A 12,439-nucleotide genomic window follows, 5' to 3' on the forward strand; every position below is an offset into this window, starting at 1 on the left:
CTAAGATTTTACTGGGGAAGGGAAACTGTGTTTTTCCAGGACCCATCAGCTCCAAGTCAAGTCGTTGTCCTTCAGTCTAGTTGTGGAGGGTGCAGCTCAGCTCCAAGTCCAGTCGCCGTTTTAAATCTAGTTGCAGGGGGCACAGCCCACCATCCCATGCGGGAATCGAACCAGCAACCTTGTTGTTAAGAGCACGCGCTCTAACCAACTGAGCTATCTGGCTGCCCCCTTTTATTCTTAATAAGCATTCACTGGTGATGTTAATTTTTGTGAAGGGAAGGAAGGACACAAAGGATGTAAATAATCACAAATATTATATACTTCCAAAATCCTAGAAATCCCAAATAATTTCTAGCTAGAAGCTTTTTGAAGGATATGAAAGAGGTGTGTGCTTTTATGTCCAATTTTAATCAGATTGCGCAGTGGCCCTCTTTCTTTTAATGAAACAGGAAAGTGTATGAAAGAAATAAAAGCAGAATAGCTCTGTTATCGAAATGCTTTGGAATTGGGATGTCGTTGGAAATGAGGGGAAAGGGGAAATGGTTCTCTCTCCCCTGGGCTCTCCCTGCTTCCTACCTCATCCCCAAGAGGTGGTCCCTGCAGGGTTTCCATGAAATACAATTTGAAAGCCACTGTATTAGATGATGTATATATGAGTCTTCTCCCCCTGATGCTAAATCAAATGGAATCAGAACATTTTAAAGTCACAGAATTTGTAGGAGTTTTGTATTTAAATTGCCTAATCTTGAATTCTAGTCTAATGTTCTTTTCCTAAAATTTCCCTATCTTTGCATAATATTTAAATCGGACCTCAATATAGTTTATTCTTTAGGGCTCACTGAACACATTATATGTTGCTAATTTACTTTTTTAATGTTTAGTTTTATTTAAGCAAGAATTCATTTTAATTCACTGAAGAGCATTGATCACTTTTTCTCTCCTTCAGTCTGCAGTGTTTCAGGATACATTCACACTTGGCACCTGTCGCCTCTTCTGTTGTTCCCCACATGTCACTGCACTCAGACATTCATGATGATGAAAGCAAGGGCGCACTGAGCACTTCCTATGTGCTGAGCACTGTTTCCAGTGCATTACATTGATCCTCCCAACAAGTTTGTGAAGTGGGCCTCCTCATTCTCATTTTACAGTGAGGCTCAGCAGGGGGTCCAAAGCAACACATCTAGTAAGAGGTGGAACTGGGGTTCGAACCTAGACAGTCTGCTGCTAGAGCCCACCTTGAGCCATTCCGCTGATCTTACAGCTATAACTTCATGCCACAAACATCAGTTTTCTTGAAAGCAACTGAAAGAACATTGATTTCCTTATTTTTATCCTTATTTTGAATTTCTTTTCAGAAATAATGAACACCTGTGTAAATTATTTAGCATAGTGCCTGACCCATAGTAAGTACTTGGTAAATATTGGTTATTACTAGCTTCATCAAGTGGACTCCTGTAATGTCCATAGCATTCATTAGCAATTGAGAAGAAATTAAACAGCATTCTACTTACCTCGTGTTTCTCAGTTCTAAGAAGAAACTAAGGAGTACTTACTTTACACGGTACTTTGTTGGTACTTTCTCTAGCATCGGTTCAAAATGTTTAAATAAAACTAAGGTACTTTGTTTTTCTTACCTAACAGATGCTCTAATTTTTATCTTGCCACCAGGTGGCAGCATGTTACATAAGGAAATAATTTACATTTTAGTCTGTTGTAGACAGAATTTATTTTCGGTATTCTGCCTTCAAAACTGTTAAACCATAATAAAATAAAATTGTATTCTGTGCCCCCCTTTGCCTCTGCTTTGTCATCAGCTGTCCCTGAGCCCACTGTCCATGGTCCGCAGCTGGACCTGCCTCAGCTGCCCTGCACACATTCTCTCCTTGTCAGTCAGTGCAGAAAGTTTATTTTTCCTGCATCTTCAAAAGAGGTTTCAGCCGTGTGCTTAGAGTCGCCCAGCTAAACTGTTTAGTCGGCAGCAGTAGGAACTATATGCTGCTCTTCCCTGTATTTCCTGTGGTACCTAGAGCCGTGCCGAATCTGGTAGGCTTCGAGCAAATGACAAATGATATAGGTAGGATACACATCGGCTTGTGTGTTTCGCTGAATAGTTATTTGAATCATAATGCATTTATAGTTCTCTGTTGTAATGTTTATTTTAATTTGTGCTATAGAAGTCCCTGAAATTTTACTGAAGTTTACATATTATCAGGACCATTCAAATCACTAACTACTGCCAAGGGTTGAAAGATGAGTGTCTGAGGTGGAAGGCAATTAATGGCTAATGAAAGTAAAGGACTGAACATAGCAATTAATCAAAGCAGGGCAAAGGGGGACAGCTAATGGCAAGATGAAGGGAGTCCGGCTTCCCACATTGGAGTAGAGCCCGGCATGGGGGGCCAGAGGCTCGCCAAGTTAAGTTGGCTGCAGGGAAATCTGTTTACACTGCATGATCATGGACCTACCTGTATATTGTTTGTTTCGGTGCTGATAATGCAATCCTTTGACATCGGTTTCTCAGCAAATACTTTTTTTCCTAGTCTATAACCTATTGATATTTGGATTGACTGTAGGTTAAATTTGGGATATATATGAATGTTCTCAGTTGTAGTTCTAACTTACGTGTCACAAAACCTGCAATTATCTTTATGATGTCTTGTTCTGAAAGTATTGCATTGGGCCAGCCGAGTGGCACGTTGATTAGGAGTTGCCTTAGGACACCAGCTCTGAGCAGGAGGGCCCCAGTTGGGATCCCACATGTGGGCCAGTGATGCTGCGCCCTCTACAGCTAAGATGGTAAACAACAGCTCAACCTGGAGATGGGCTGCTGTGAGTCACCGGCGACGGCATCACTGCAGCAGGGCTAGCTGGCAGCTGGCCTGCGCTTTCATGAGCTGCTGTGAGCGGCCGTCCAATGGCCAGCGAGCGACAGCCTCACCCAGGAAGAACGCAATGATAATACCAACATGGGCCAGTGAAGCAACATCCTCCACAACTAGACTGAAGGACAAAAGGACAACAACTTACCTGCTCCCCTCCCCCAATTCCCAAAAAAATCTTTTAAAAAAAGAAAAAAAGTATTGCATTAACTAATGTTAAAATTTTTCTCTAAGTATGCTGTTAGCTTGCTTCATTTTTCTGATATTAAGGAAGGAAGTATTGCAGATAATTTCTCAGGTTACAAAATCTTACCTTGATAAACACATCAAAACTTGTAAGAATAATGATGACAGCTTTCAAAACCGTATTTTCTATTGCTTATGTTAAACGGCAAATACTGAGCCCCTTTCCTGGATGACTGGGACCGCCATCATTAAGGCTTGTATTCTGCCCTCAGGAGCCTGCCTGCACACGTCACTGCTGCCATGTGCGTGCTGGTCCCCAGTGTCTCTTCCCCCAATACGCACAGACGCACCCTCATACCCACTTGCTTTCTCCTTCCCCCTCCTCAGAACTGGCTTCTATAGCTTGGGAAATTGAAAAAGTAAAACTGGTTTAAATTATGTCTAAAATTGGAAAGAATTTCAAGTTAAGACTGGAGTAAAGCATGAGCTTTAGTGTAAAGCCTTTGTGGTATCTGTTTAGTTAACTTACTGCTAATTTCCTCATTCTGTGTGTGTTCTAGAGAAATTGCAGAATGTTACATCTCTACCTTGAAGAATATATATGTGGCTTGATTTTTACTGACTAGAGTGAAAGCAGCAGTTTAAGAAAATTCTAGCCAGTTATTGCAACAGATATGTTATCTCTTGTATTTCCAAGTTCTTGAGATGCTTTGCAACTTTAGTGGACAAATATTGTCTGTAACACCCAACGCTCTTATCTTAGAAGTTTCATTTGATCTCTAATAAGCCTTAATAGTATTTGGTTAATGTTCATTATATTTGCGAACTGGACAATTTCCAGTCCATATTCACACTTCTAACACAGGTATACTAATGTCTACATTTGTCACGTTGGGTTTTAAACTCTGAGTACTCATTAAAATTGATCACTAGTTAATCACTTCTTAATATATCTTAAATATTAACTTTTTGCTATGATGTAGATAAAATCCATTTAAATATATATCCTCTCTATAATATGCTCAGAAAGTGGGAAATGCTTCATTTCAGTGTCTCTAATATGTAACCAGAGTTGGATTACGAGTAAATGTAGCATTGTCCAAAGACTATTTCATTGGGATGGTGGGAATTATAAAATAAAATGTAACTATTTGTTATATTTCAATTGTAATGAAATTCTTTGCATATTTTTCAGATATAAAATATATCTTAAGTCTATTGTTTACAACTATTCTTAAAGGTGCTTAATAAAGTACTAAGGACTGTTTAGGTAATAAAATTAGTAGTGACTTGGAAAATTTTATATAGCATAGCTTTCTTAAACCAGTTTTTAAAGTGATTCATCACTTTAAATTTTTTTAATTAAAAAGATTGTTGAAAAGCCTATTTACATAAATTGACACATTTAATAATGACTTTTATAATGTAAATGTTTATATGAAGTTGTAACTCACTTATGGGACCTTGTAGTTCTAACGGTCTGGTGAAATGTATATAAGTGGGTGTCCTTATAAGGAATTCCAACAGTGTGAATTTATGAATATGTTGACTTAAATATTTGGTTAGCCTGGTTTCTAAGGCCATCATCATAATTGACATGTTATTGTAAATAAAGTTAAATTTTTCCTTATTTATCAGGATAACTTCAATTTTGAGGAATGTAAATCAATTCGTAGTTGGCTGGGAGCCCATTTTCTCCTTCACGTTAACTCCAGCACACATGTGAAAAGCACACTCACTTCCGAAGTGCCTTGTGAATCTGCAGTGATTAATTCTTCTCATTATTTTGCTGCAAATTCTCATGACCCTCTCTGATGATTCGATCAGCCACTTAGAATTTATGCATATTCATATCTCTGTGCTCCTTCACTGACTGGTGTGTTCTTGGTGCAGTAATTGAGCTGCAGTAGATTGATTACTCTGGGGAGCTGTAAGGCCTTTAAAGGTGAAAACATATCAGTCCTGTTAATTAGGAAACAAAAGCTCTGGTGGCAAGTTCAGCAGTCAAATGTTTCCAGTGCAGAAAAAAGGAAAGGTATGATTTGTTCCTCTCCATGAGCCTGTTTACTTTTCAAATTTTGAGTTAAGTCTGTATCAGTGATAGTAAAGAATAGATTTCTTTATGAATTTTCATAGAATGCTAATTAAAAGGGACCTGACTTGTAATATTGATACTATTATCTGTGATCTCTCAAATCAGATAGTTTAGAAACACTTTCTGTAGCACTGGCAACATTTACGTAAATTTTTAAAATATTTTACATAAATGTAGAATGTGAATTAATTTCAGTATTTAGAGGCTTAATTTGGTTACAGTGTTCTGACACTAATTTTTGGTCAATTTAGTAGTATGCTATATGGGAAAAGGGTGAAACTTAATGGCATAGAAGTTGAGCTGCCTTTTTGTCTCTTTATCATAAGCATCCTGTTTTTTTCCCTCTTGAACTGTATTTTAAGTAATACATTGTCCTGGCAAAAGTAATAATGCAGTTGATCTAGTTGACAGGTTTTTCTCATGCGTGCTGTTCTCACATTTTGGTAACACCCACCCACCCCCCTATCCCCCCCACCCCCGGTCATAAATTTTTCTTTTGAGATATAATTCACATACCATAAAATTTATCCTTTTAAAGAGTACAATTCAGTGGGATTTAGTATATTCACAAAGTTGTGCAACTTTATCACTGTCTTAACTCTAGAACACTTTTGTCACCGCATTACAAACCCCACACTCATTAGCATTCGTACTCCATTCTCCTGCTTCCCTTACTGCCTGACAGCCAGTGATCTAATGTTTCTCTCTGTGGAGTGACCTCCTCTAACGTTTCATATGAATGGAATCATACTATATATGTGGTCCTTCATATCTGACTTTTTTTTACTTGGTATACTGTTTTCATGGTTCATCCACATTGTAGCATGAATCACAACTTCATCTTTTTATGGCTGAGGAATATTCCATTGTATGGTTAGTCTTCATTGTGGTTTTCATTCATCAGCTGACAAACATTTGTGTTTCCACTTTTTGGATGTTGCTGCCAGTAATGCTAATGAACATGCCGTCTTTGCCCTGTCCTTGACCTTAGGGGGAAGCTGTCAGTCTTCACCACTGGCTATGAGGTTGGCTGTGGGTTTTTCTTAGACGCTGTTTATCAGGTTGAGGAAGTTCCCTTCTAGTCCTGCTTTGGGTGTTTTTATCATGAAAAGTTGTTGGATTTTGTCAAATGCTTTTTCTGCATCTTTCGAAATGATCATGTGGCTTTGTCCTTTATTCTGTTAATATGATATATTACATTGGTTGATTTTTCTTATGTTGAATGTTATGATGTTCTATAGAGCTTTTATATAATGTTCTTTTACTGTTGTGGTTTTAAATAATTTGAACCAATTTCTCTCTACCTTTATGTTTCAGGCATTTATTAATACAGCAAAAGAAATTTATGAAAAAATCCAAGAAGGAGTCTTTGACATTAATAATGAGGTATAGACATATAACTATTATTGGCTAATACTAATTTAGAACTGAGTTTTAATTGCTACTTAGATTCATGATTTTATATTTCTTTAGAATTTCTAAAATGGATCTATGGTGTTCATGAACACATTAGTTTATAATCATCTAACTGAAAATTCGTCGTATGTCATGACAGTTAAATGTTTATGTTGTAATAGAACATCACTATCTGTTCAAACAGATTAAAGTAAGGGACCCTATCCATTTACTGCAAGCAATGCAAAATAATATAAACCCCCCCAAAGAGAGAAGAAAATCCATTTTCATCCACACATCCATATGGTGTCATCTACTTTGGGGAATAATTTTCTAGTGTCCAAATGCATGTGCCATGTTACTAATGCAAGGTGCTCTCCCTGTTGTCTGGTATGAAAGTGGGAAATACCCAATTTGGAAATTATTTCTAGTATAGCATATAGCATATTTTCGGGAAACTAAATTAATATATGTAATTAGCAGTTGGCACTGGTTTGTTTTTCTTGATTTTGTTTTGTTTTGCTCGTAAAATTATTTTGAGCCAGTTTTGATCAACATGATTAGGATAAAAGTGTAAAGCTTTGAAGTATATAATTCACCGTTTACCAAATCTCATCATTTTGACCTAAATCCCCACTTTGCACTTATCCTTATTTATTTCGGAATGTTTATGTGGATATGGCATATTATTTACTGTTACATACAAATTTTTGCCATTCTATATTACGACTTTTGCGTCCAAGAGAGAAACTCTTATTCCTCCCCCGGTTGCTGTTAGGAAGCCTCGTGTTAGGTAACCATCCGCGCATGTCTCTTGGCCTGTTATAAACGAGGCTCTTTATTATTTGCTTCAGTATTCTTTGCCAAAACTAAACAACAGTTTGCTTAAGTTGTCCAAAAAGTCTTTGGTTTTCTCATTTGTTTTCATTTGGAGCATTATGGTATCTAAATCCTATCTTCTGGGCTTATCTGGCAGTAGATCTTGAGTTCATTTAAAGGCGACACCACTCAGAGACTAATGCCGTATAAATTGAACAGTAATTGGGCCTCGATTTAAAAGGGCAGATTCATTGTTTCTGTCTGGCTTCATGTAGTAGCTGACTGCTTTACTGTGCCTGCTGCAGCTTTGATTGTAATGTGCTGTCAGGAGCCAACGGGCCATGCGATTTATTTGGCCTCGTGCCAAGTCTGACTCCTTGATTCCTCAAGAAGTTGCTACCAGCCCAGAGGGGGCAAAACCAATGAGCCATAGGGCATGCTTTTTATTAAAGAGGAGTCAAAAGAGCGAAAAGAAACCACATCAGCTGCTGTCAATACTGAGCTAGTGCCAGAAACCCCAAGGCTACTACTGTTGCAGAACAACTGCCAAGCGCTATAAATCTGAGATTTACTGTGACGTAAAGTTTCCTTAAGAGCTTAATTTCTGAAGCTACTGTATTACTTTTCTCAAAGTGTTGTATTTTTAGGTAAAATCCACTTGAGGGAGTGAGGGTTAAGACATAAGTGTGAGTTTGATGAATGAAAGAACTGCTCTGTGTGTGGGTTCTTGGCAAGCTGCCATGTCTTTGGGGATCATAGAAATTATTGATGACACAGAACACTCATATGCCCTTAGCCTGTACAGCTGATTCAACATGGAAGAGAAATGCTATCTACAGAAAAGATTTTACGTCGTATTAGAGCAGCATAGGCGTTAACGCACTTTATCCTTTAAAGATGACTTGCAAGAATTGTTTTAAACATTTTCTCCGTTGTGAGAATTCCTTGAAAAACAGCACTGTCCAGTTTCTGTTTACCCGGTACCTGGTATGATAAAGAATTATGTTCAGAGATATTTGCACAGCATTGTTTTTAAAAGGAAGAAACATCCCCTAAGAGATTGTTTTAATTGTTGCAAAAATCTGCTTAACCTATGTATTTTCCTGAGTTGTTTGGTAAAATTGCATCATTAAGAATTAAATGGATTTTTATCGGATCCAGTTCCGTTTATTCTCCTCCTCTTTTTCATTTCAGGCAAATGGCATTAAAATTGGCCCTCAGCATGCTGCTACGAACGCCACACATGCAGGCAGTCAGGGAGGGCAGCAGGCGGGGGGAGGCTGCTGTTGAGTCCGCCTTCCTGCCTCGCCGCCCACGTGGGGCCTGCCCGCCGTTTCCTTCCCCCCCTGCTCAGCTGAGACATGAAACTATTCCAAATGGCTTTATGTCACAGAAGACTTTACTCTTTCAAATTCTTGTATAACTTTGAATAAATGGTTAATGTTCACTTAAAAAAGACAGATTTTGGAGATTGTATTCATACCTATTTGCATTTGATTTCTAGGTCAATTGATGTGATTATTTTTGTTAAATGTTGTCTTGTGCAACCCACGAACTGAATTGTATTAAACACTACAGAGTCATCTTGAGTATTTTCAATCAGTTTGTGTCGTTAGGTTTCCCAACACCTAATGTTTAATATTAACAGAACTGTCCTCAAAAAGTTGGTCGATTTTCAAGGCTATAAGAAAAAGCAGAAGGACTCTTTTCATTCTGTATTTATCATTTACTTTCTGTATATATAGTTTAATAACCTGCTTGGGTGTAATTTGCCAAGCTTGAATTCATTAATGCATTTGCATAAATTCTATCCTGTTTAGAGCTTAAAGCTACCGAAGCATTGTTAGGAATTGCTTGGACACTGAATTTTAAACTTTTTGACATTGTTAGCTAGCATGTTCATCTTTTCTTGTCACTAGTCCAAGAAAAATATGCTTAATGTACATTACTAAAGGCGATGTATGTGTTAACCTGTTTTAATGCCAAAAGTTTGCTATTTGTCCACAATTTCTTTAAGACCTCTTCAGAAAAGGATCTGTTTGCCTTAATGAATACTGTTGGATAAAAACAGTATAATGAGTGCAATGGGCAGAGGCAAGCACTCCGTACACCTAAGCGACCCCAAGAACGAATGTCCACATTCACATGGCACATTATGAGGACGTTAATTTTTTCTTAGACACAATAATGTTTTCTTTTTCTTTTATTCACATGATTTCTAAGTATATTTTTCATGCAGGACAGTTTTTCAACCTTGATGTACAGTGACTGTGTAAAACTTCCTTTCAGTGGTAACCTATAATCTTTAAAATATGGTAAGCATCTTGTCTGTTTTGAAGGGGATATGACAATAAATCTACCAGATGGAAAATCCTGTTAAAAAGTAGAAAAGCTTTAGTAATTTACTCAGTGTGGTGGTTTTATCCTTTTTTTCCCCTTCTTTTTCTCCCTTGGTCTTATAATGAAATTGTTATAGCAGTGCAAAATAAAATCCTATGTATAAAAGTGTTCTTTTTTTTTTATTATGACCACATCATTTTGTATATTTTTAGTCCATCCACAGCTTTTACATGTATTTAAGCATATTTTTAATGGGTCAGAATGTTTAACACTTACTAAAAATTTTGCCAAAAGGAGATAAAACTTTTCACAACATTGAAATTCATTTTGTTATGATGTAAGCAATATTTTCTACTTCTCAACCAGCACAAAAGCACATTTAAACTATAAGAAGGCTTTGTAAGAAAGTACTAAGTATGAGACTACTTTTAATTCACTCACTGACCAACTTTCTACAGGTCTTCCCTGAATATTCAGCAATACTCTGTTAAAGTTTTAACTTTACTCTTGTGGGAAGCCTTCTAATGCCATCTTAGTTTTGTCTTAACTAGCTCCTGGAGGGCAGAGGGAAAAGGGAGAGGAAACGGAGTTTCTTGAGTATTTCTGTTATAAACTTTTTTTTTCACTTAAAGTGGTCATATCAATTTCATTGATCTCTCTGTAGTGATGAGTCAAAAAGGTTAAGGCACCTAGGATTCGTTCTAGTCTGTACCAAGAAGAGGATGATTCTTTGGAAACTGTTATTTTTAAATTGCTCTTAACTTTTCCAGAAGTTTAATGTGTTTTTTCTCCATGCTGTCTCGCCTAATTCTTTTGTAAGCCAAGTATAAGAAAAGCAACTAATGGCAAAAACAAACAACAGACCAGCACATGTCTTTTAATAACGTAAGAAAAGATGGAGCCTTCAAATACAGCTCCTACCACCGCAACTTTGAACCTGCCTCAGGCTTGGGCTGCGAAGTGAGCAGTGAGTGAGTTCATTACCACTTTCTCTCCAAATATCATCTACTTACATCAGTTGACAATGTTACTGTCTGCTTTCTACTCTTTGCTCATTTTATCCCTATGACAAATAATGTAATATTGGCACCTGTAATTGAATCTTTAATACTGTAATTGAGTCTTTAATCTTTGATCAGTTTTGTAGCATCATATGGACATGTTTTAAGAGTTAGAAAATCAGTCACTAAAGAAATAAATACAACTTTTAATGTCTCAACATGTAACTTTCTGAAGTTATCTTCATAAAGACAGTATTACTGTTTGTCTTCTGAATTTAAGACAACTGAATCGAGCAAATTTTTGAAAGAGTAGCATGTAGGTAGATACACAATTCAGCAATATAGGAGCTGAACTGGATCTTCATACACAGTTCACTTTTTATTTTAAAATACCCTGTTAACAGGAAAATAGTCCCTATTTATATTCTAATAGAGAGTAGGAATGTAAATGGTACCAAAATGTGTCTAATTGCTCAAAAAAAATGACATGTCTGGCTTTGGAACACATTAAATATTGATTTACTCAGGTGGTGAAGCCCATGTAAGCTCAGCAACACGATTGGTATATAGGGTTTAACAATATGAGCTAAAAAAATAATACAAAAAGATAACCCTGTAGCATAATAAGACTTGACTATACAAATAGACAAACTAACATATCTACCTGTGTTTTTTAGAGTTTACATGTGCTTTGGTGTTCAAATGAAAATAGAACCTAACTTCACAGTAGAGCATCCCCTATTGCGTTGGTATTTTCTAGTTCAGGAGTCGGCAAACCGGCTTGCGAGCCACATGCGGCTCTTTGCGTATGTACATGTGGCTCTGAAGTAACATTGAAAATTAAAATAAAACTATCATAGTTTCATTTATAAAATGTTTAAAGGATATTATTCACATAATGGTGATTTTGTTTGTTTTTTATGGCTCTCGAATAATTTTTAAATTGTTGTGAGGGACAGGATTGGCTCTTCCGTCTCAAAAGTTTGCCGACCCCTGTTCTAGATAATGGTACTTATTGGTTGAAGTCATGATGGGAAACTTTAAAATGCCAGTGTACATATTCAGTATTCATTAGCTTCACAAATTCATGAGACCAACTCTTAAAAATTGAAAGACAAAGGCCCAAAAATCGGATAGAAAAATGGAAAAAGACAATTTACCCAAAAAAAAGATTAAAATGTCCCGGAAAAATAATTTTAACATTCAAATAGAGAAATGCCAGATTAAAACAGGTACCATTTCTCACCTATGAGAACAGAAGAAATGTAATGAACATATGACAGTACGTTGTGTTAGTGAAACACTCATGTTGCTGGTGGAAGTGCAAACTAGTACTGCCTTTGTGGAGAGGAACTTGGCAATAAAACCAAAATATACTTACACCTGTTGACTCAGCTGTCCCACTTCTAGGAGAAGAGCCTGATGATACCCTCCCACAATGCAAATGCACATACATGCAAAGTTGCTCACTGCAGCACTGTTATAATTGCAAAATAATGGGAAATGACCTGAATGTCTATACATAGGAGCAATCTCCTAGTCATAAACTGGTACGTCTGTGCAGTGCAGTCCCGCACAGCTGTGAGAAGTATGCGGAAGAGCTCTGTGGACGGGTGTTATGATTTCCAGGATCTATGAGCTCTGACAAGTTCACGAGCTTGCTGCACCGATGCTGCTCACCTTTTCTGATATCAGAGGGATTATTCATTATGAATTTGACCAAC

General features: G+C 37.1%; 1 protein-coding gene across 1 annotated transcript in view; it reads left to right on the forward strand.

The window, feature by feature from the left end:
* RAB2A (RAB2A, member RAS oncogene family) overlaps positions 1-10,933 on the forward strand; it is a 91,530-nt gene extending 80,597 nt beyond the window's left edge. Inside the window, exons 7-8 of the mRNA XM_019661128.1 lie at positions 6,478-6,546; positions 8,569-10,933. Coding sequence (XP_019516673.1) covers positions 6,478-6,546; positions 8,569-8,664 — 165 coding nt within the window. The 3' untranslated portion in view covers positions 8,665-10,933. The remainder of the gene's footprint in view (positions 1-6,477; positions 6,547-8,568) is intronic.
* Positions 10,934-12,439: the final 1,506 nt, after the last annotated feature.

This window comes from Hipposideros armiger, unplaced genomic scaffold, assembly GCF_001890085.2.
Source record: "Hipposideros armiger isolate ML-2016 unplaced genomic scaffold, ASM189008v1 scaffold_336, whole genome shotgun sequence".
Classification (NCBI taxonomy): domain Eukaryota; kingdom Metazoa; phylum Chordata; class Mammalia; order Chiroptera; family Hipposideridae; genus Hipposideros; species Hipposideros armiger.